Below are 25,396 nucleotides of genomic sequence, written 5' to 3' on the forward strand. Positions count from 1 at the left end.
AAAAATACAAAGTAGCAACAGAAAACCAAGTGTAAAAGTCCGCCAAGGTTAAACAAACACGTACACAATGCATGCTGCAACCAAGCAGCAAACAAACAATGAATCGGCACCGGATGATCGTGCCAGGTGTCTTTTTAAGTGTCATTGATTGTAACGACCAGCACCTGCGAGGCTGCCGGCAGGGCTGACGTCGCTACCCGCTGGTCGCCAATTTGATCGGGACGACCAGCACCTGTGCGGGTGCAGGCGGGGCCGACAGCGCCCCCCGTTGGTCGCCAACCAGATCATGACACTAATAGATAATAATAATAATAACAATAATAATAATAATAATAATAATAATAATAATAATAATAATAATAATAATACAGTAAAGTCTCGTTATATCGATATCGGATATATCGATAGTCCCGGTTATATCGATATTTTTTCGGACTCCCTTGAATATCGATATAACGAGACTTTACTGTAATAATAATAATAATACATTACATTTTTAAGCACCTTTCAAAACTCTCAAGGCTAGCTCGCTAATAGATAATAATAATAATACATTTCATAAACACACACCTTGGCAGATTTGGAACACAAGGTGAGGGATTAACAGAACGATAGACATTTTCTTTATCCTCTGCAGAGAATGACTAATAATCACCACTTAGGTATGTGTTTTTCAATGATATTTGATTTAAAAAAAAACTTTATTAAAAAAAAAAAAATCACGATTCCACAGTACTTGGTAGCTCAAGCGGGAGCTAACGGGGTGCTGAACCAAGCCGTCGCGCAATTCGGTAATAAATAGAGAGACAGAATGTCTCCGAGACAATTTATGGACGCATCTCCGGTGACCTCATTACCGATTTCAACGGCAACACAAAAGGCCGACGAAATGTTGGTTCGTTTAATAATTCAACTCTCCCTTCGCTCAGCGAGCAGCTGGTCTGGAAGTACAAGTGCGAGAAGCAGACATTATTTGTCTAAATCTGCCGTTGAGCATTTTTTAAACACCGGGCGTAGCTCCAAAATGAAGACGTAAACCACATTAAATCCGAAAAAAATATGCAATTGTTTTTGTTGTTGTTGATGAAATGAACATAAAGATTTTCAAAATAAAAGTACTGTATTTTCTGAAGTATAAGGTGCGCCTTTTACAAAATTTTTAAACCTTTTCCATACATCAGGTGCACCGCATTATAAGGGGCACCCTTCCATGAATGACATATTTTAAAATGTTTTCCATACATCAGGCGCACCGCATGATGAGGCGCATGGTCAGTTTTTGAAAAAAATATTTTATTTTAGTTGTGCCTTATATTGCAGAAAATACGGTAATCACTTTATTTGGGATATTGTCGATTTCTTCGGAATTTACGTTGAGTAAAGAACTTTTGGCATACAGGTAAAATAAAATAAAATAAAATAAAATAAAATAAAATGCAGAATGTTCTGGGAAATAACTGTTTGAAATATAATATATATTTATTTAAATAAATTGTAAGAAATTGTAAGACATCTTAATACATTTTAATTTTTTTATTTACGTTATTTATTTTTTAATTATTTTATTTATTTTAATTATTTTAAGAACTGTAATTTTTTTAATTAGTTGTAATTAATTGTAATTATTTTTAATTGATGTTAAATAATTTGAATTATGTGCGGCAGAAAATTGCAATGGAATGATGGGAGGCACATTTTGGAGAGTTTTTGGTCTAAATTTGTTAAAATTGGCGATATTTAGGATGGTGTATCTTCTTTATCATCCGCGAGGAATCACCAATGTTATTAGGGCTCAATCTGTTGAAAAATTGAAATGTTTATTTATTTTTTTATGTAAAAAAAATCATGATCCAAATCAGCTTTTTAATCTTTTTTTTTACACATTTTAAATTACAAATTAAATTAAAAATTTTCAATTTCAAATTACAAATGAAATTTAATTTTGAATAATTGTAATAAATGTCAATAAATCTGACTAAACCTGAGCCTGTGAGCACTTTTCAGTTTTCACTTTCAAGTTTCTGTTCTTTCGCATTTTCTTTGTCAGGTCGCCGATATTCTTTTTGTAAAACGTTACATAAGAAACCTTCGCTTGGATAATTGACCCAAAACATTGAAAACGCAAGCGGCAGCAGTTTCATGAAAAGTTCACGGAATTTTCGGAGCTTCCTGCTCGGATCAAAAGAAGCGCCACTTCACCTCACAATGGCGACCCCCTCCCCCACCTCCCACCCATCCGCCCACCAATCTGGCGAGCGCCGGCCCTTTAAGTAGAAGGTCACGATGCTAAATGACGAGTGACGCGTATGCCGCGCTTCGGTGCGGCTATTAATTAGCGTCAATGTGGCGTCGCATATGGATCTATTATCCTAAAGCCTCAAGGGGGGAGGGGGGTGGGTTCTTCGGGCGGCCATTATTGTTCGGGGGAGGGACAATCGAATGCGCCCGTTCTATTTTTTTTTTTTTACGCGCGAGAGAAGGTCAAAGGATGGCGAGCGCTTCTTGGTTTTCTTCTTGCATCAGCTGCCATCCTTTGCAGCCATTTTTCTTAACTGTCACGCTGTCAAAAAATGTGCAAAATAAATCATAGCAATGGAGTGACGCCGTTTTTGACACTTGTCGAAGTTTCGACAAACTTTTTTGGGTGTTTTTGTTTTTCGAAAGTGCCAAAATATGAAAAATTGCTGGTTCCCAACAAAATAATGCAAGATGGCCGCCGGTGTATCTTCTTTATCATCCGCGAAGAATGATCAATGTAATTAGGGCTGTTGACCGATCTGTGTACAGTAGAAGCAACATGAAAAATTGTGTTTTTATTTTTTTAATAAATTATTCATTATCCAAATCACTTTTTCAATCAGTAAAAAAGACAATTTCATTTAATTATTAATTTATTTGGCTATATATATTTATTTATTAATTCATTAAGTTATGAGTTATTTGGGCTCAATCAAGGGCTGTTGTGTGTAAACTAAAAGCAACATGAAAAATTGTGTTTTTATTTATTTCATTTATTTTATTTATTTTTAAATGTCAAAAATTATTCATTATCCAAATCATTTTTTTCAATAAAAGAAAAAAAAATAATTTAATTAATTGTAATCACGTTTTCTGTCGACATTTGGGCCACGAAATTGCAATGGAAGAGTAAAAGGAGAGTTTTTGTCTGAATTTGTTCAAATGGGCGTTATTTGACGCTATTTTGGCAGGTGTATCTTCTTTATCATCCACAAAGAATGACCAATGTTATTAGGGCTGAATGAGTGTACACTAAAAGCAACATGAAAAAAAAATGTTTTTATTTATTTTTTAAATGTCAAAAATTAGTCGTTATCCAAATATTTTTTTTCAATCAATTAAAAAAAATATACAAATTAATTTAATTATTAATTTTAATTAATTTTAATCAATTTTATGTTGATATTTGGGCCAGGAAATTGCAGTGGAACAGTGAAAGGAAAGTTTTTGTCTGAATTTGTTAAAATGGGTGTTATTTGACCATATTTCAGGAGGTGTATCTTCTTTATCATCCACACACACACACACACAAACACACATCCGAAGAGCCGAGTGGCAGAAACACGGACGCCGCGGGGCATGTGCGCTCGCGTGCCGGCGCATTGTCGCCTGCCCGTGAGACACGGCAAGTAAATATTAAATCCAGGAGAGATGTGTCAATATTTATGTCCTGGGAGGAGATTGGTGCAAGTTTGCGAGGGGAAAAAGGTATGATTCCCTTCATGGGGGTGAGGGGGGGGGGGTTGGGGTTGTATATTTCAAGCACAAAGGGGGGTATTTCAAAGCCATCTCTGCAAGCTCACCAGAACGAAGCTCCAATAAACCGGAAATGGAGACAGAAAGCGAATGCCTGCCGGATAATTCCAGACATGATTAATCAACTTGCGCAACATTGATAGAATTGGAAGACATTTGAAATATTTTCACCGTGAAACATATTTGAAGAGTTTAAAAATGGAGAAGACTGAGCACAAAATGAAACTGGGTATAATAAATAAATGGGTATAATAAATAAATAAATAAATAAATACAACTACACAGATAAATAATTAAATAAATAGCTAAATAAATATGAAATAAAGAATAAATACATTAATAATTACATAAGTAAACAATATGCAAATAAATAAATACATACAAACTACATGAATAAATACCTGATTACATAAACAAATACATATCTAAAGAACAAATAAATAATACACAATAAATAAATACACACCGCATAAATAAATGAATAAATAAATAAAAAATGAATGAAAAATACATAAAATACACATAAATAAAGAATTACAAAATAAATGAATAAAAACATAATAAATAAATAAATAAATACATGAATTAAATCAAATAAATAGATAGATAGATAGATAGATAGATAGATAGATAGATAGATAGATAAATATAAATAAATAAATAAATAAATAAATATAAAACATTAAAAATGAATGAAAAATACATAAAATACACATGAATAAAGAAGTCCAAAAGAAATGAATAAAAACATGATAAATAAATAAATACATAAATTAAATCAAATAAATAAATAACCGATAAATAGATTGGCAAAGGACTAAATAAATAAATAAATACAAAATAAACGAATAAAACATACAAAAATAAATGATTAAATAAACTAATGTAAATAAATAAATAAACAAATAAATATGTGAATAAAAATAAAAATAAATAAACAATTAAAGAAATAAACAAAAATAAATAAATACATAAATATTTAAAAACGCATCTGGCTGACAGATTTAGATACTGCGCCGATTGGTTTCATTTGATCATTTTTATTTATTTCTGTATTTATTTCTGTATTTATTTATTTATTTATTTTTGCCGATAGAATCACCTGTAAAAAAAATATCTCCGTTTTAGTGCCGCGGTGGGATAACAATAGGTGGCAGAGCGCTGCGCCTCGGGGTGGAACCACCGGAGACGCTGTTTCCTGCTTCGTTTACAAGACGGCAACTAATTACTTGAACGCGCCGGCGGCTCGGATGCGTCAAACACGCCAGGCGTAGCGTTTTACTCTGGGATACTTAAAACTATCACGGCGGCCGTGAACTTCACTGCCCTTAATGTTGCAATAATGGATCAAATTGCGGCCATTTTGTCTCTGCGGGCGTTTGGGAAAATTGGAAAAAGTTGAATGCCTCAGAGTGCAGGTTGAGTAACGACTGAGTTTGTCCCGCTGGCAAAATGGGGGGAGGAAATGGATACAAATGACGGAAAAATGGTTCAACGCAGCAAGTGGAGGTCAAAAAAGGTATCGAAGCCTCAGTGGAGATTCTAAAAATTGAAAGCGGGTAGAAGGGGGTATAAAAATGACTATTTATGCACTCATTGGGCACCCGTAGCATGAAATCAAAGTGTCAAAATGTTCATTTGCTAGCTTCACAATTGACAACAACGGAACTAAAATGAAGCAAAAAAAAAAACAGAAATAATTAAAAAAAAAATAATAATAATAATAATATTTAACTCATTGACTGACAGACGATGTGCAAAAATGGCCACTCCAGTGCCAGGGTTTTTGTCACTTTTACTCTAGTTGCAGGACCCACAAAATAGCTTGTTATCTATTAGATATCTATTAGCTAGCTAGTTATCTGGCTATCTATTAGCTATCTACAGCGAGAGTAAAAAAAAAAGAAAACAAAATGTTACCTCAGCGTGCGAGCGCGCTGACTCGGCGTCCGGCGGGCTTTCCCTAATCACCTGAGACGAAGCGGCTGAGCGATCCGAGCGAGCCGCCCCTGAGCTGATCATCCTCTCGGGGGCCGCATGATCATTCCGACTCCGCCGTCGTCCGTCGCCGCTCGCCTCCCGTCGTCATCGCTTTTGAAAAAAAAAAAACAACAATTATAATAATAAGTAGGCGCCTTTCAAAACTCTCATGGTCACTTTACAGTCAGAGGATACGTTTTTCTATGGGTGAGCAACGGTAGCCACAAGCGCCAGCGTTCACTCAACCCGGAAGTAACTCATATAGATAGAAAGCTAGCTAATAGCTGGGTAGATAGATAGCTATATTCTGATATAATTAATAGTGAGCTAGCTAGATAGTCATGTAATTAATAGCTAGCTAACTAGACAGCTATACAATCAATAGCTAGCTAGCTAGTTACCTAGTTAGCTGGCGAGATAGCTAATAGATAGCAAATAGGTAGAAAATAGATAGCACATAAGTAAACAGGCAAATACATCACGTAAAACATGGAATAATAATAATAACGCGCATGTGCACATTATGCTTTTCTAAATATAAATATAAATAAAGCTAATAGCAAGCTAATAGCTTGCTAGATAATAATAATAATAATACATTTCATTTCTAAGCGCCTTTCAAAACTCTTAAGGTCACAGTCACAGGTTTTTTCCTGTGGGTGAGCTGCGGCAGCCACACGCGTTAGCGTTCACTCAACCCGGAAGTACCTCAAATCGATAGAAAGCTAGCTAATAGCTGGCTAGATAGATAGCTATATAACTAATAGCTAGCTATTAGCTATTGAGCTATATAATTAATCGTTAGCTAGCTAGATAGTCATGTAATTAATAGCTAGCTATATAACTAATAGCTAGCTATTAGCTATCGAGCTATATAATTAAGAGTTAGCTAGCTAGATAGTCATGTAATTAATAGCTAGCTAGCCAGCTATGCAATCAATAGCAAGCTAGCTAGCTAGCAGGCAAGATAGATAATAGATAGCAAATAGCACATAAATAAACAGAGGCAAATAAATCAATGCATGCATGTGCACATGATGCTAATAGCCAGCTAATAGCTAGCTAGATAATAATAATAATACATTTCATTTCTAAGCGCCTTTCAAAACGCTTAAGGTCACAGTCACAGGTTTTTTTCTGTGGGTGAGCTGCGGCAGCCACACGCGTTAGCGTTCACTCAACCCGGAAGTACCTCAAATCGATAGAAAGCTAGCTAATAGCTGGCTAGATAGATAGCTATATAACTAATAGCTAGCTATTAGCTATTGAGCTATATAATTAATAGTTAGCTAGCTAGATAGTCATGTAATTAATAGCTAGCTATATAACTAATAGCTAGCTATTAGCTATTGAGCTATATAATTAAGAGTTAGCTAGCTAGATAGTCATGTAATTAATAGCTAGCTAGCAGGCAAGATAGATAATAGATAGCAAATAGCACATAAATAAACAGAGGCAAATAAATCAAGTAATGCATGCATGTGCACATGATGCTAATAGCCAGCTAATAGCTAGCTAGATAATAATAATAATACATTTCATTTCTAAGCGCCTTTCAAAACTCTCAAGGTCACTTTACAGTCACAGGATCAGTTTTTTTCTGCGGGTGAGCTGCGGCAGCCACACGCGCCAGCGTTCACTCAACCTGGAATAACTAGATAAAATAGATAGAAAGTTAGCTAGCCGGTAAATGGATAACTAGCTAGATAGATAGCTAATAAATAACAAATAGACAAGTCGAGCCAATCAACCAAAGTAAAAAAGAATAAAAATAATAAACTAAAATCAAATAAAGACAAGGTGTGACAAAGAAGTTTGGCCGGCGGCTTCAACTCCCCGAGTGGTCGTCGGGCTTGTCGTTTTGCGTGTTAAATGACGGTTTAGCCAATTAGCAACGTTGCAGGCGCCGCCGCAATATTACAAAGAATAAAATGGCAATTAGTCACCGGCCGTGACATTCTTGTGATGACGCTGCTTTTTTCGTCCAACTCTAATAACAAAAAGTTGACGGCCGAAAACTTTGCCCGCCGTCTCACACGGTCAATTTTCGGGATGATTTTAATAAAGAAGTAAAAAAAAATATGAAGCGGTTAGCGTCCCTGATACATTATTAGCCTTGCCTCGATGGAAATAATTGCTGCTTGAAAAATAATAAATAACCAACTGTGAGTCAAGTGTTGCCATTAAGTGAGAATCGGTGCTGGGCGTCAAAATTAGCACTTAAAGACCTGAAGGAGGGGGAAAAAAATAAGCTAGTTAGCTAGATAGATAGCTCACTAGATAGCTAGCTAACTGTAGGGATAGCTGGTGGACGTAAAAAAAAAAAGCATGCAGCTAGCGAGCTAGCTAACTGTAGGGATATCTGGTAGGGGAAAAATAGCATCGTTAGCTCACTAGCTAGGTAGTTAGCCCTAGGGATATGTAGCTAGCAAGCATGCTATCAATCACTAAATCCAGGTATATAAATAAGTTTCCTCCGAATGCCAGAATTTAGAGCAATTCGTACCCGAACGGAAACCAGACCTTCTCTTCGATTTAATTGACATGCCTGACTTTCTTAATGCAAACCCCAACTTAGTTCAGATTGGCTGATCCAAGCCCATCTGCAGTTTCCCACTTCCTGAATTCTTCCGTTTGTTATGCGCAAAACATCGCCGCAAGGGAAAAAAAAAAGGGCGCGCACACACAAGCGCACCGTTGTCTAATTAGGGCCGGGGTGTGAATTAACGAGCAGGTCGGGGAAGGTTAATGAAGGGTGTCGCCGCCGCTCTGCTGCGGGGCTGCTATTAAAAAGTAGCGCATGCTAGCCGGTCGGCGCTTTAAATTAGCATGCGGCGCCGGAGACCAAGAGGAGTTTGATTTCTTGCTTCTGAACTTTACTTGCTCTTTGCTTTTATTTATTTTTCAGGCTTAAATATACACGACGGGGAGTCGCTAAGGAGGCTAAAATGAGAGCGGAATCAGTCATCAATATAACGCATTGGTGATTAGCGCTGATCGTCAGAGTTGTTTGATGCTAACTTGCGGGGGAATCGCGCACACAAAGCGTTTTTTTTAGGTGTTTATTCGAATGTAGGTGGGCACGGCGTCAATTCGAAGGGGCGCTAGACAGCTATACAATCGCTAGCTAGCTAGCTAGTTAGCTAGTTAGCTAGTTAGCTAGCTAGCAGCCAAGATAGCTAATAGATAGCAATATATATATATATATTATATATTGACAATTTTTGGACTTGATCGAGGGTTAGCATGATTGTTTTTATCGCCGAAGATGGAGGAGGAGTTAAAATAAATCAATAAAAAATTGTGAAAAATAATTGTTGACAAAAATAAATAAATAAATCACACCTAAAAAATTTGGGATTTTCAGGCAAATTTCAATAAATGATTTAAAAAAAGCTAACTAAATAGCTAAGTACCTAAATACATTTAAATAAAAAATAAAACAAACTAAAGTAAACAAAAATAAAAATAATAAAATAAAATAAAATCAAGATAAAATGACATCAAATCAAATACAATACAATACTAAAATAAAATAAAATGCACAAATACATAAAATAAAATAGGAAATAAAAAAATAAATAAATATAAATAAATATAAACTAAATCAAAATAAAATCAAAATAAAATCCAAATAAAATCAAAATAAAATCCAAATAAAATCTAAATAAAATCTAAATAAATTGGCATCAAATCAAATACAATACAATACTAAAATAAAATAAAATGCACAAATACATAAAATAAAATAGGAAATAAAAAAATAAATAAATATAAACTAAATCAAAATAAAATCAAAATAAAATCAAAATAAAATCCAAATAAAATCTAAATAAAATCTAAATAAATTGGCATCAAATCAAATCCAATACAATACAATAAAATACAATGAACAAATACATAAAATAAAACAAGATACAAATAAAATAAAAAATAAAATAAAATAAAATAAAATAAAATAAATCAAAATTAAATCCGAATAAAATCCAAATAAAATAAACTAAATTAAAATCAAATCAAATAAAATACAATAAAATAACCAAATACAAAATAAGTAAATAAATAAATACATAAAATAAAATAAGACAAGATAGAAATAAAATAAAAATAGAACAAAAATTGTTAAATAAAATAAAATCAAAATACAATAAAATAAAATAAAATAATGAAATAATAAAATAATAAAATAAAACAAAATGAAACAAAAAAATACAACACAATAAAGTAACATAAAAAAAACACCTAGCGGTAGCTGGTTGCTGCAATGTGAGGGGTGGCACAGACGTTTGCATTGACTGCGTGCGCACAACTACAGAGCGAGTACGGCGGCGACAGGGCACGGCGGCCCGCTCCCTCTAATTAAGCAGATAGGAGACGCGCCGACCGCGGGCAGGCGGCCATTAGTGTCACTCCTGCTTTGAAATGAGTGGAGGCAAGGACGAATTGAGGTGGAGTGGCAAAAAAAATACAATAAATTGAAAGGTAAAGGTTAAGGGCTCTTTCTTTGACTGCATTTCTCCTTCATCGCTCGCCTTTCGCTTCACCGGCTCTTCGTATCTGGAGTGCCGCGGCGGCCGCCTAGCATTTCACTGACGGGCATTCGTTAGCTGAATGGTGCGGTTGACACCTCCGACGAATAGGAAGAGTGATACGGCGTGAAAAGGCTAAAAAAAAAATGGCCTGCTTTTGTCGGTGAGTGGCGAGGCTTCAGAGCTGGTGACGAGTCCTCACGTTACGTCACTGAAGGAACGCCCCTGACCGAAAAAAGGACACATTGTAGCATCACGTCAATGCATTTTGCTGTACTTTGGTCTGAAAACTTCGTGTAGAACCAAAAAGAGGCAGAAGAGGGCGACAAAGCTCCGTGTAAGGAATTAATCAGCCTGTGGAAACGGGCTGATTAATTCTTTACACGGCTTTGTCGCCATTTTCTGCCTTTTATGAGTGCGACATTTCCCACCCCTGATGCCTCAAAATGACACGGAATAAATTCTTTAATCGATTGCAAACAGGTATGCTTTCTTCTTCAGAACTATTTGAATCATATTCATAACTGCAAATATCCCCATTGTGGGACGAATAAAGGTTTTCTGATTCTGATAAGTAACAAGAAAGCATATTCTCCGAATCTGAAGCCATTGTTTTGATTCTCCAGCAAGGCAAGACGTCTTGGGGTGACATCACAAACAAGGGGGCGGGACCTTCTGAAACTGGTCACTTCCGTGTTCATTTTTTGCAGACACTATAAGTCATTTTTATTGGTGTTTTGCATTTGACTAAAAATATCATACTGCGTGTTTTGGGTATTTTAGATGCTCTAGAACCTTTTTCTGATGTTAGTTTCGAAAACAAAAAAGTGATATTGGTTGTCCTTTAATTGTCAGAAAAATAAAGGGCTTAATTCCAACCCGGTTTTGACGCGACATCCCATTGCTAAGCACTCGTTGTGTTTTCCCTATTATGACAACAAGCGAAAGCCTCACGACGCTTTGTTGCCGTGACCTTCCCGCGCGACTCCGAGGCTGAGGTACTTCCCATTCCGGACACAACGAAGTCGCAGAGTGACCTTTTAACGGCAGATGGAGATGCGGTCTTGGAAAAAAAAGCTAGCACGTCCACCCTTTGCCCCCCTCCTCATATGTGTGTACCGACATGTAAACATTTCCCGAAGAAGAAGAAGAAGAAGAAGGAAGCGGAGCACACAGACGAGATGAAAGACACGGCGGATATTTTTCAGCGGGTGTTGGCGTAAGCCATCCGCGAGCTAGCAAAGCCCGCGCTTTGCTAGCTCGCGGGTGTTGGCGTAAGCCATCCGCGAGCTAGCAAAGCCCGCGCTTTGCTAGCTCCAAAGCTCAAACGCGGCAGACGAGGGGAGAAAGCCCATTCAAAGATTCAGTTAAAGTAAAATATATAAATAGACAAACAAATGAATGAATGCATGAATGAATGAATTTAAACAAATAAATAAATAAATAAACACATACATGAATAAGACAAAAAAAAAATACATAACTAAGACAATAAATAAATAAACAAAATACACTAAAGACATAAATTAATTGAAGAACATAAATATTTAAATAAAAACAAGGAAAATAAATAAATAATACAGAATTAAATACAAAAAGAAATTAAATTAATGAATAAAAACAACAATAAATAAATACATAAAAACAAGAATGAATAAATAAACAAAGAAATAAATAAATGGATAAATGGATAAACACATAAATAAAAAAATAAATAAAAAATAAATAAATAAATACATACATAAATACATAGGTGGACAAATACATGAACAAAATAAATAAAAACAAGAATAAATAAATTAAAAAAGAAGTATATATAAATAAATAAATAAATAAATAAATAAATAAATAAATAAATACATAGGTGGACAAATACATGAACAAAATAAATAAAAACAAGAATAAATAAATTAAAAAAGAAGTATATATAAATAAATAAATAAATAAATAAATAAATAAATACATAGGTGGACAAATACATGAACAAAATAAATAAAAACAAGAATAAATTAAAAAAGAAGTATAAATAAATAAATAAATACATGCAATTCATCACCGGAAGAAAAGAGACAAAAACAGCCATTTATCGGCAAGGATGAAGGTTGCGCGACAAGCATCGCCGCAATTTAAACCCGTGTTCAAAGATCTTGGCTATGCGGCAGTTAAAATAAATACAATCAATCAATCAATAACTAAATAGGCTTCGCAACTTTGAAGTTGGGAAGGTTTGCATTCAATTGACTTTGAAAAGCGGCTAATCCTCGATTCCGGGTAGCATTTAGTATCTGCTTGGAGAAAGGCCTGGCTGACAACAAAAACATTGAAGATGGATGCCTGTGGAGTTGAGGCCGCCGAGCAGTGAGACTATTAAGAGCCTTATCTGGGATTTGGACGGAAGCGGCACGGGAGCCCCGGGTGCAGATTGCGCCGTCGCAAGGTGACACAAAACGAGATACTACTACACTACGAGGCACGCGGGGGGGAACGCGGCGCTGGAGATCGCTCGCCATCGGGCTAAAAGGCCACGCTTGCAATTCAGGAACGGCAATGAGACTTCAAGTCAAATGCGAACATATGGAACAATAAGGGTGACGGGAGGGTCCCTGTAGGGGGGTGTAATTTGGTAGCCAGGCAGACTCATTCCAATGAATTACTGCACTTTTTCGGCATTTATACTCGAGTGGAAGTATGCAACAAATCAAGATTTGCACATTTGATTTCCAAGACAACAACCCTGGCTCCATTTTTCTCAATCCGAGGGGTGCTCGTACTTTTTCCAATCAACAACTGCAGAATTCCCACAGAAAAATGTAGTCGATCATCCATCCCCCCCAAAAAAATAGAAATAACAATTACAAAAAATAAACAAATAAACAAATAATTAAAAAAAAATACTAATAACACTTAAAATAATAATAATAATAATAATAATAAATTAAAAACATAACAAATAACAAATAAAATAACATAAAAATGAAAAACATAAAAATCAAAAAGCAAACGTCAAAAAAAGAATACAAATAAATAAAATATAAATAATAAAAAATAAAATACATAAAATATAAAACATAAAAAATAATATAATAATACAAATAATATCAGAAATATACAAAAATACAGAAATCAAAAATCAAACATCAAACGTAAAACATAAAAAATAATACAAATAAATAACATAGAAAGAATAAAACAATACAATAAACAAAACATAAAACATATAAAATAATATCATAATACAAATAATATACAAAAATATACAGAGATACAAAAATTACAGAAATACTAAATCAAAAATCAAAAATCAAACATCAAAAAATAAAAATCAAACATAAAAATAAAATAAATAGAATAAATACAACATAAAACATAAAAATAATATAAAAATACAAATAATATAAAAAAAAATACAGAAATCAAAAATGAAACATAAAACATACAAATAATAAAAATAAATAAAATATAAATAATTTAAAAAAAAAACTGAAAAAATAATATAATAATCCAAATGATATAAAAAATATCAAAAAAATAGAAAATACAAATATACATAAATAAAACAAAACACAAATGATAAAACATAAAAAAAAATAAATTCTAAATAAAGTTACAATTAAAAAGATAAATAAATAAATAAATAAATAAATAAATGAATGAATGAATGAATGAATAAATAAATAAATAAATAAATAAATAAATAAATACTTTTTGGGGATAGAAAAAGTAACCAAAATAAAAAGAAGAGAGTAAGCAAGACGCTACACCCGCACGTCATAAGCCCAAAAAAATCGCGCTGGCGAGTGATGACGACTCGGCATCGCACGAGTCAAAGCACGACCCAAACGCCTCCGAGGCTTTCTGGATGAAAAGCATCGATAATCCCTATCTTTCCTCCGACTCGCTATCCTTCATCCCCGGGATGTTCAACCCCCTCCCTCCCGCTCCCCAGCTTCCAAGGATGTTATCATTCTCGCACCTCCCTTTAGGGACTTATTTCACTTTAAAATCATTGATCCCGATTACCGCCGGCCCTGTCATATTGATTTTTAAGATTTATTATGGCCCGACTCGCCCCCTCCCTTGCCAAGGGTCCCCGTCACCAGTGCTCATTTGTTAACCTCTTTTCGACAGGGGAGGACACGCCAAAAGTCCACATACACACAAACAAAGTCCCTTTTTCGCTCAAAATAGACTCCAACAAATCATGCACTTTAAGTATTTCCTCCAAAGGTCCATTATTTGATGTTTCAAAGCAACAGGGAGTGTTGAAACTTGGTCTAATAAGTTCTGCTCTCGCGATAAATCACACACACAAAACACAACGGCCCCCCGAGCTTAGAAAAGCAGAAATGACATTGCTGCGCTTGGATTCACAATTGTTTTTTTTTTTTTTGGACGATATTTTGACACATTGTAGTCTACTACACGGCGCTAGCTAGTCTATAAGGCTAACTAGCCGCTAGCCGTTAGCTAGCTAACACTGAAAATGGCTTTATAATTGATTTGGAGTGCCTTCTATTGGCAACAGATGACGGCGCGTTTATATTGTTAGCAACAGTTAGCCGGCTAGCAATGTCAAGTCAGCCGCTAGGTGACCGCGACCTGCCGGGAACTTCAGAGTAAAAGCATGACAAAATATTTGTGTCTATATATTATTTCGGAAGATCTGATTTTGAAGTTGATATTCTAGAGCTAGCAAAACGTTACCATAGATAGCTAGCTTGCCGGCTTCCTTCAGTGGGATAATAATAATAATAATAATAATAATAATAATAATAATAATAATAATAAGAAGAAGAAGAAGAAGAAGAAGAAGAAGAAGAAGAAGAAGAAGAAAAAAACTACTACTACTACTAAAACTACTACTACTACTACTACTACTTCTACTACTACTACTACTACTACTACTAATAATAATAATAATAATACATTTCATTGATAAGCGCCTTTCCAAACTCTCCAAGTTCAGTTTACAGTCACAGGACAAGTTTTTCTGTGGGTGAGCAGCGGCAGCCACATGTGCTAGCGTTCACTCAAGTAAGTTAAATAGACAGAAAGTTAGCTAGCTAGCTGGCTATCTAAAAGATAACTAAAAGATAGCAAGATAAATAGCTGGCTAATAACTCAAATAGTTAGAAAATTAGCTAGCTAGCTAATAGATAACTAATAGATAACTAGATATCTAGCTTGACAGCTAGCTATCTCGCTAGCTAGATAGCTAATAGATAGCTGATAGCAAACAAAAATGCTAGCTAATAGATAACTAATAGATATCTAGCTTGGTAGCTAGATATCTACCTAGCTAGATAGCTAATAGATAGCTGATAGCTGGGTTTCGTTAAAGGGGTTACGGAACAAGCCTATTTGTACACCAAAAAATTGCGTTCACGCTACCAAATCCACCCGAGCGCCTCAAAATGCCAAGTTACCAGCGTCGGGGCGACAAGCTGATTTGTCACGTTAGCGTGTGGTCATGCCGCCTTACAGGAGGCATCAGGCCCTGATGGATCGCGTGACAGAAGGCCAGCGTCTGGGAACCCCGTCCTGCGGCGCGACATCGTTCTCATCACACTGAATGTCGTAAAAAAAAAAAGTCCAGTGTGACATTTTCTCAGGGGTTTGCAGAGCAAAGGTCTCAGAGCTAGGGCGCGCTGCGTTTGGGGTACGGTAAAACGTGGGAAATCTGAGCTTCTCGCGTGATGCTAGGAAACTTGGGGTTTTCGTGATACATGGCGACTCGTAGCGGCGCGGCGTGCGGTTTTTGCGCTGCTGCCGCGTGACAACTTCACAGATGGTTGGACCGCCAGCTATGAATATGCTGACACGGAATATACAACAGGAGGGAAAAAAAAAGGAGGCTTGGCCGCGGGGAAATGTCGGACAGCTGCTCAAACAACCAGACCAACCCGACAAACCTGGAACGTGATAAGCGGAGCTCGACGGCGCTAGAATAGCGTCTCGCCCGTCACCCGCAGAGTTGGCGAGCTGGCGGACGCTTTGCCATCTAAAAGTAGCCTCGGACTCGTGATTAGCATGTCAACACGCTAAAACCGAGCTGAAGGCCAAACAAGCGGCTTATCTGGTCTGTTAGCGCTCGGGCCGTAAACAACGCTCGGAAAAGCGAGCGGTCGGTCATTTTCTCAGAAGTGACATACACGCCGACTCGCAAACACTTTGGGGAAGACAGCAGACTCGAGACACAAATTATCTGACCAAACAACTTCACAGGTAACATCCGACTTACGACCGAGTTCCGTTCCGACCAGACATCGGAAATCGAAATGGTCGTAAGTCGAAATGGTCGTAAGTCGAAATCCATTCAAAATGTAGAATAGAGACTCGGAGGCTAAATGACTCGCAAACACGCCCCTCTGGTGCCATCACACAGTCGATTGCTGCGCGAGCGTGAGATGCTAAGTACGGGTGGTTGTAAGTCGAACCGGTCGTAAGTCGGATGTTACCTGTATTTTAGTTCCTCTGGTCTCCCAGACCCAAATGCAATTGTGAATCCATGCCGAGGCTCTCTATTGCGTTTAGGTTCTACTTCAGGAAGCAACAACGCGATACCACGTTATAATAATAATAATAATAATAATAATAATAATAATAATAATAATAATAATAATAATAATAATGACAAGAAGAAGAAGAAGAAGAAGAAGAAGAAGAAGAAGAATCCATTTCATTTATAAGCGCCTTTCAAAACTCTCAATGTCACTTTATAGTCACTGGATAAGTTTTTCTGTGGGTGAGCAGCGGCAGCCACACGCGCTAGCATTCACTCAACCCGGAAGTAACTCAAATAGATAGAAAGCTAGCTAGCTAGCCAATCGATAGCCAACAGATAGTGAATAGATATATATCCGACAGCTACCGGAGGACGTTAGCGAGCTAAATTGCACGGCTAATGTCAGTTCATTAGCGCTTTAGCGCTACTTTAAAACAAATGGCGAAGAGCAGCCAAATAGCTCCTTATTTTACCGGTTTTATTTGCGTCTAGATAAATAAATAAAAAAACGTTTCTTTTTGTTGTAGCGACAGAGTGTGACCAATGGGGCGGCGACGTCACCCAAAAAAACATTTTCAAAACAATTTAGGCTAAAATAGCAACCACTTTACGATCACGGTTAATAAAGCTTTTTAACGACGCGCTGTAACGCAAGCGTCCGTTTCTCGCCGGGATGACGACATGACGATGAAAGACGCGGTAGATGTTTACTCCTATTTTTTTTATTTTGTTTATTTTTGGTTAGGTTTTTTTTTTTTTTACGACGGCACGCTCGGGAGATTTAAAGGGCCGGCGCCTGACTGCCAAATCCAAAGCATTTGAAAGCTTTTCCTGTTAAAAGCCATTTTTAGCGGCCGTGACACATATTCAACATGATAAAAAATATATAAAAAATAAATAAAATACATTAAAAAAAAAAAGTTGCAAAAAGCTGCTGAGCCAATGGTTCGGAAAAACAAATAAACAGTCATGCGGTGAGGAGGAGGCATAAAAATGAATGAATTCCTCACAGGGGTCACTTTATGTCTGTTGGCGCATCGCCATGCATGTGTGAGGGTGGCAGTTAATGGACGCTCCAGACGTCAGGCATTTGTTTTTATTTTGTTGTCATTCATTCATTCATTCATTCATTCATACATTCATTCATCCATCCATTTTTATTTATTTATTTATTTATTTATTTATTCATTCATCCATTCATACATCCATCTATTGATGAATAAATGAATGAATAAAAAATAACAAACAAATCAATAAATAATGACAGGAAAGCTTTCTGGGGGTATTTCAAGCAAATTTGGAAATGATGTGGGTCAGTGAGGCGGGAAATTCTAATTTAAATCACTATAACGGTTAAAAAGTGTGGATTTGGCGGCAAGGTGAAGAACGTGCTTAGTTAAAATAGAATAAAACCTACATTTTCTCATGTAAACGTTAGACACGGTTATGTCCCGCCAAAATAAAACTCCCACTTTGACTCAGTTCCTTTGGCACCAAACTACCACAAAATGTCATCAAAGCAACTCGAAACATTTTGGGGCATATTAATTTTAAAAAGTAATTTGGAAGTCATTATTATTTTATTTTTAATTTTGCATAAAGAGCAGCTATGAAAAGTGGCGTTTATTGTCAGTTATTTTCATAATGAAAGTGCTCTTTATCATAGCACAAAATGACCTTCATCGACGGCTGAGTTTTGTACCCTCGCATTTCGACACTAATATCATATAAAGTCACACGTTCCGTGAAATCGCGATCACAAATAAAGTTTTAATTGCCGCACGAAAGCCGTCAAGCGCCTTTGATGCCGCTGACCGTCCGTTCAAAGGACTCGAGAAGGTCTTTTCATCCGCCAAGGGTCTCCGAGCAGGTGGGAAGGAGTGCCTCGGAGAGGCCAGGGAGCACGAAAGAAGCGCCTCTTAATGATGGAAATCACTCGAGCGTATCCGTGATTCCAAATGAGCGGACGCCGACTTGGTTCAAAATGACTTTGATGTCACCTTTTGGAGCAAACGACTGGAACGAGATTTGGCCGACAGATAGCTAGCGTGATAGCCAGCCACCTAGATAGCTATATAGCTAACAGCTAGCTACCTTGTTAGTTAGTTAGCTCCTTCCTCTTAGCCGAAAGAAAAAGAAGAAGGAGCTAACTAACTCGCTAGTATCTATAGCTCTATACCTAATAGCTAGCTAGCTAGTTCTTCTTTTCCTTTCAGCTAAGAAGAAGGAGCTAACTAACTAGCTAGCTAGCTATTAGCTATAGAACTATAGATACTAGCTATCTGTTAGCTATTACCTCGCTATCTTTCTATCTGAGTTACTTAGCTAGCTATTAATAATCCATTTGATTTCTAAGTGCCTTTCAAAACTCTCAAGGTCACTTTACAGTCACATGATCAGTTTTTCTGTGGGTGAGTAGCGGCAGCCACACGCGCCAGCCCGGAAGTAACTCAAAAAGTTAGAAAGTTAGCTCGCTAGCTAATTAGCTAGCTAGCCATATAGCCAAAAGATAGCCAACTGGATCGCTAATAGCTAGCTAGCTAGTAATAATAATCAAATTAATTTATAAGTGCCTTTCAAAACTCTCAATGTCACTATTACCTATAGAGCTATAGATACTAGCTAGTTAGTTAGTTAACTCCTTCTTCTTAGCCGAAAGGAAAAGAAGAAGGAGCTAGCTAACTAATTGGCTAGTATCTAGGTGGCTGGCTATCGAGCTAGCTATCTGTTGGCTATCTATTAGCTATCAACTAGTTAGTTAGTTAGCTAATACACATAACATTAATAATAATAATAATAATATATTTCATTTCTAAGCGCCGTTCAAAACTCTCAATGTCACTTTACAGTCACAGTACAAGTTTTTCTGTGGGTGAGCAGCGGCAGCCACACGCGCCAACGTTCACTCAACCCGGAAGTAACTTAAATCGATAGGAAGCTAGCTAGCTAGCCAATCAATAGCCAACAGATAGATAGCCAGCCAGCTAGATAATGAATAGATAGCTAGCCAGATAGTTAGCTAGCCAGATAGCTAGCTAGCCAGCCAGCCTGAGCTAACAGATAGCAAATATCTAGCAAATGATAATAATAATACATTTCATTTTATAATCCTGACGGCGACGATATCCATAGATGTTCCGGTATCGGCGACAATGAATAATTTGCGTATATTCAAACGCACCACTTGCCCTTTAATGTCGTATAAATCAACTTTTTTGGCGCATTCCATAAACAACGTTATTAAATCGGTGCGATGAGACAGTTAATAAGTGTGACTTTTAATTGTCGGGCGGGGTTGAGGGGGTGTGGTGGGGGGTTCCATTTTCATCCTCCAGTCGGAGATCTCCCTTTTTGTGTAATTGCTCGATTAAAATTCTGTCGCCGCGCCACGCCGTCCCACATTTTATTGTAATTGCGTTACAAGTGCGCCAGGGTGGCGAGGACGCATTTTCTATTTGGAGCGACGCTTCATCCTCAAGTCAAGTGAAATAGCGCCGACGGTAGCTAGCGGCGGGGGTGGGGGGGCGATGACAGTGCGAAATAAAGATGATTGTCGGGGAAAGCGACGCTGGAATGGAATATAGGCTCGCTAATTTGGAAGATTTATTGATTTAGTTGAATAGCCGTGGAGGAGAGAAATCTTTGGAAGTCCAAGATGGCGCCCGAGTAGGCACCCTTTTGGACTTCCAAGATGGCGCTCGAGTAGGCACCATTTTGGACTTCCAAGATGGCGCCCGAGTCGGCGTCATCTTGCTTGCTTTTTTTGTTTCTTGTTGTATTGCTGATTGTGATTTTTTTGTGCCTGTAATGGGCATCATTTTCACAGAGAATAATCTTAATAATAATAATAAATGTAATTTATAAGCGCCTTTCAAAACGCTCAAGGTCACTTTACAGTCACACGAAATGTTTTTCTGTGGGTGAGCCACACACGCTAGCGTTCAATCAACCCGGTAGATAGAAAGCTAGCTAGTAGATAGCTCATAGATAGCCAACAGATAGCTAGCTAGATATCTAGCCACCGAGGTAGCTATATAGCAAACAGAAAGATAGCTAGATAGCTAGCTACCTAGATTGCTATATAGTTAATAAATAGCTAGATAGATAGATAGCCACCTAAATAGCTATATAGCCAAAAGATAGCTAGCTAGCTAGTCACCTACGTACCTATATAGCAAATAGGTAGCTAGCTAGATAGCTAGCCACCTAGATAGCTATATAGCTAATAGCTAGCCTAGCTAGCTATATGTTAGCTATTATCTAGCTATCTTTCTATCTGAGTTACTTAGCTATCTATTAGCTGTCTATTAGCTAGCTAGCGTTCTATCTCAGTTACTTCCAGGTTGAGTCAAGGCCTAGCTAGCTATCTGTTAGCTATCTATTAACTAGCTAGCTTTCTATCTGAGTTATTTCCGGCTTGAGTGAAGGCCTAGCTAGCTATCTATTAGCTAGCTTTCTATCTATCCGAGTTACTTAGCTATGTATTAGCTATCCATTAGCTAGCTAGCTAGCTAGCTTTCTATCTGAGTTACTTCCGGATTGAGCGACCACTGCGAGGCTAATAAAGGCTAATGCAACCCAATCCAGTTCAAATCCGCCGTCTGCGCGTACCGACGACGGACTGGAAGATCGGCGTCCATCCTCCATTACGCGCGGTCGAACAAATGGGAAGCGACTTGGACAGAGCGAGAGATTAAAAGCTGAGAAGTGAGAAGGAGGAGGATGTTATTTACACCCAGACTCAAGAGGCGAGATGTGGCGGAGCGAGCCCGATCTTTATTTACACAGCGGGATTTACGGCGGCCCGGCGGGCCAGCCGCGTGGCGCGGGGAGCCACGTCATTTCAAGCTCGAGTGCCCGCTGTGCCATCAAGTGCTCCGCTCACCCCACCGCGCCAACCTCCCGACTTCCAAGGAAAAATCACAACTGCGGAATATCAACAAAACCTTGTGACCTTTGCCGTTACGCAGACGCGCCGCTAGCTATTGGCTAACCACCTGGGGGGCTTGAACAACGCGCTAAAAAGATGGACTTTGTGCACATTTCCCACAACTGGTGGCGGAGCTTTTGAACACATCACAAGGCCAGGGTTAGTTTGGGGTGTGGGGGCGTGGGGGGGGGGTCTCGTACGGGAGGCCTGCTGACAGTTTGCTACTTGGAATGCGGCGCGGGCCAAAATTGAAACGGCGAGAGCGGAATTTGAATGGTTCCTCGCAAAACGAACGCGGAGAATGTTAAACAGTTTGGCAGAGCGCCGGTTAGCATGGTTAGCATGTCCGCCTCAGTCTGAGATAGCGGAATTCACAGCTGGTCAAGGAAAAAAAAATCAAAAAAATCACATTCAAAAGACTGCAAACGGACCGTAACAGGATGCTAATTCGACAAAAGTTTGAATAAAAATATGCCACTATTTGTTTAGTTATCTATTTATTTATCTATTTATTTATTTATGCAGGTATGTATTTATTTATTTGTGTACATATTTCTTTACTTACATATGTACTTATTATTTTATTATTTGCATATCAGGTTTATTTATGTATGCATGTATTTATTTGTGTATTTATTTCTATTCATTTATTGATTTGTGTACTTATGTATTTACTTATGTATTTACTCATTTCTTTCTTAATTGCATATCTGTTTTAGGTTATTTATTTATTTTTTTAAATGCATTTTATTTATGAGTGCCTTGAGTAATTTATCATTTGCATGTATGTTTTAATTTTTTTATTTTTTTTTTTTTTTATTCACTCTGTTGTTTATTTATTTATTATTTGTATATCTGTTTTTGTTCATTTATTTATTTATGTATTTATGTATTGATGTATTTATTTATTTATTTATTCATCTAATAATTTAAAATGCATAAATAATATGTATAAAAGTATAAAATGTATTTATTTATTCAAATTCTTTGTTTATTTCTAAATTTCTTTCTTTATGTATTAGTATAGTTATTTATTTACTTATGTATTTACATATTCATTTAATATTTGCATGTATGTTTTAGTTTATTTATTTATTTATTTATCTACTTATTTATGTAGTTATTTATTTGTGTGCCATGTTGTTTATTTATTTATTATTTGTATATCTTTTTTATTTTTATTTATTCGGCTATTTATTTATTTAGCTATTTATTTAGCCATGTATATATTTTTCTAGCTTTTTGTTTATTTAGCAATTTCTTTCTTTAGTTGTTTCCATTTTCCACGGTGGATGGCGCTTTTCCCAGTCCGACACGCCTTTCCGGCGACGATTCCGAGTGGTTTGGGCATTACGTGGCTAACAGGCTTTGAGGCCTGATCTTGGTGAAGGGCAGCCAACAGACGCCGGCGCCAAGGTTACGGCAAAATAATAAACGGCAAGGCTCTAATAATACAATCTGCGCGTCCTCACGTCCCGGTTCGACTCGGTCCAAATAAAAAGACGCAAGGGCGCTCGCATCATCTCGTCTGAAAGTCAATACGAGATGATGCAGACGAGGATGGCGGCGGCGTCAGAATTAAAAGTGCACCGGCGGACTCGCCAACCCGCCAGGATGACGACGCCTGGCGGGGTGTCACGGAATATAAATATTGACAAAAAAAAACTATATAAACTTTGGCTTACGAACATTTTGGTTTACGAACGTTAAATTGACACAAGCCATCTGTACACTTGATGCAAAAAGCTATCAAACCAGCTAAACAGATCACAATTGATGAACTAGATACAATTATCACAGAGAAAGCACCGACAAGAGATCATTCCTCAAGATGGTGAAAGAAGAAGGCTACGCTCCTCATCAAGTGTTTAATGCTGATGAAACTGGCCACTCCTTTCGATCAAGCCATCGATGACCATCACAAAGGTCAATAAAACCACTTTATTATACAGTACAGTTTATTTCTTTAATTATAATACCATAGCACATTTATTATACATAAAATAAGGTCTATTTTGTGTAGTTTTAAGGCTTAGAAAATTAGAAAATGATATTTTATGGGGACCTGGGAACGGATTATTCTCATTTTAATGGTTTCCTATGGAAAATGAATGTTTGGGATACACACTTTTCACCCTAAACACCGTGTCTGGGAACCAATTAAGTTCGTAAGTCAAGGTATCACTGTATATATATATTTAGATTTGAAATCAATTACAAAATGGCTGACTTCCTGTTTCATCCCGCGCACAATTCCTGAAGACTTGTTGTTGCGTATGTTGGTGAAACTGGTTTCGGGGTGTGATTCTATTTATGTTTTAATTTTTGTCCGAACTTTTAAGGTGGGGGGAGGGGGCGGGAATGACCGAGCTAGTAGCCCTAATCTTTCTGTGGGGACCCGCTAAGCTAAAGGCAGGCTTTTTCCCAGGGCTCGAGGCTAATGACCATCAAGTGGATCTACATCTCGACGGCGTTGCTAGCTTTAAATCTACGGCAAAGAGCTTCCCCTCCATCACGGGCGGCAAGCCAGCGCCGGATGATTTAACGGCGTTGTAAAAAAAAAAAAACGTTACCGGGACGGAGGCGGGGAAAGTCGCACCTTCGGCGGTAATTTGTTTCTCCCCGTAGGGCCTCCGACGGCGCTTTCCCGGCATGCAGCAGGCGCGCCGAGCGCTCGGCATCCGTCATTGGCGGCGGCGATGAATGGCGAACGCCTCATTTATTTGCACGGCTTCTATTATGGTATGCTCTTATTGCTCTCGTCCGCGTTGAATACTGATTCTCTTTTTACGAGCGTTCTGGCTTCTCGGTGTTGAATCACACGCCATGTCGTGCTCACCTTTAATCTTTTACTGACTTGGAGAAAATGGAAGCTGTAGCTGTATTTTATTATACTGTATTTTGAAAGGGGGTGGGGGGATATTTGTGCCTTTATTTGTTGTAATACTAAAGATGATGCTGTGCAATCAGTAGATTGTTAGCCTTTTAAAAATATTTTGGGTTGAGTTAAAATTATTAAAAAAAAAAAAAAATTCTGATAAATTTCATTATTCAATTTGTAAAAGTGTTTTAAAAGAGATTTCATAATTACATAGTGATGGAATTTTTTTCGTGTTAATTTGTAATTAAGAAAATATATATATATATATATATATATATATATATATATATATATATATATTTCTTGATTTGAGGCTAAATATTTAATTCTTCATTTATTTATTTTTTAATTATTTTTTCTTGATTTTACTATTTTTTTATCATCCATTTTTATTTATTTATGTATTTATTTATATATTTATTTATTTATTTATTTTTTTTTCTTTATTTGTTATACATTTTATTTTTTATTTTATGATTATTATTTTTTTTAATTTTCTTTCTTTCTTCCTTTATTCATTCATTCATTCATTTATTCATTTATTATTTATTATTTATTATTTATTATTTATTATTTATTATTTATTATTTATTATTTATTATTTATTTATTTATTTATTTACATATTGATTTATGTATTTTTTTATTTAGGTATTTATTTTTATTTTTATTTTTATTTTTATTTTTATTTTTATTTTTATTTTTATTTTTATTTTTATTTTTACCTTTAACTGTAACTGTAACTGTAACAGTAACTGTAACAGTAACTGTAACTTTAACTTTTTTTGTATTTATTTT

The 25,396-nt window shown here is 36.6% G+C and overlaps 1 protein-coding gene across 2 annotated transcripts in view; it reads right to left on the reverse strand.

Annotated features, from left to right (window-relative positions):
* Nucleotides 1-25,396, reverse strand: part of sgcd (sarcoglycan, delta (dystrophin-associated glycoprotein)) — a 132,790-nt gene that overhangs the window by 55,795 nt on the left and 51,599 nt on the right. For both annotated transcript variants that reach the window (XM_089017485.1, XM_089017484.1), the window contains exon 2: nucleotides 5,695-5,865. In XM_089017485.1, coding sequence (XP_088873611.1) covers nucleotides 5,695-5,796 — 102 coding nt within the window. In that variant the 5' untranslated portion in view covers nucleotides 5,797-5,865. The remainder of the gene's footprint in view (nucleotides 1-5,694; nucleotides 5,866-25,396) is intronic.

This window comes from Hippocampus bargibanti, linkage group LG16, assembly GCF_051943395.1.
Source record: "Hippocampus bargibanti isolate YZ-2025 linkage group LG16, ASM5194339v1, whole genome shotgun sequence".
In the NCBI taxonomy this organism is placed as follows: domain Eukaryota; kingdom Metazoa; phylum Chordata; class Actinopteri; order Syngnathiformes; family Syngnathidae; genus Hippocampus; species Hippocampus bargibanti.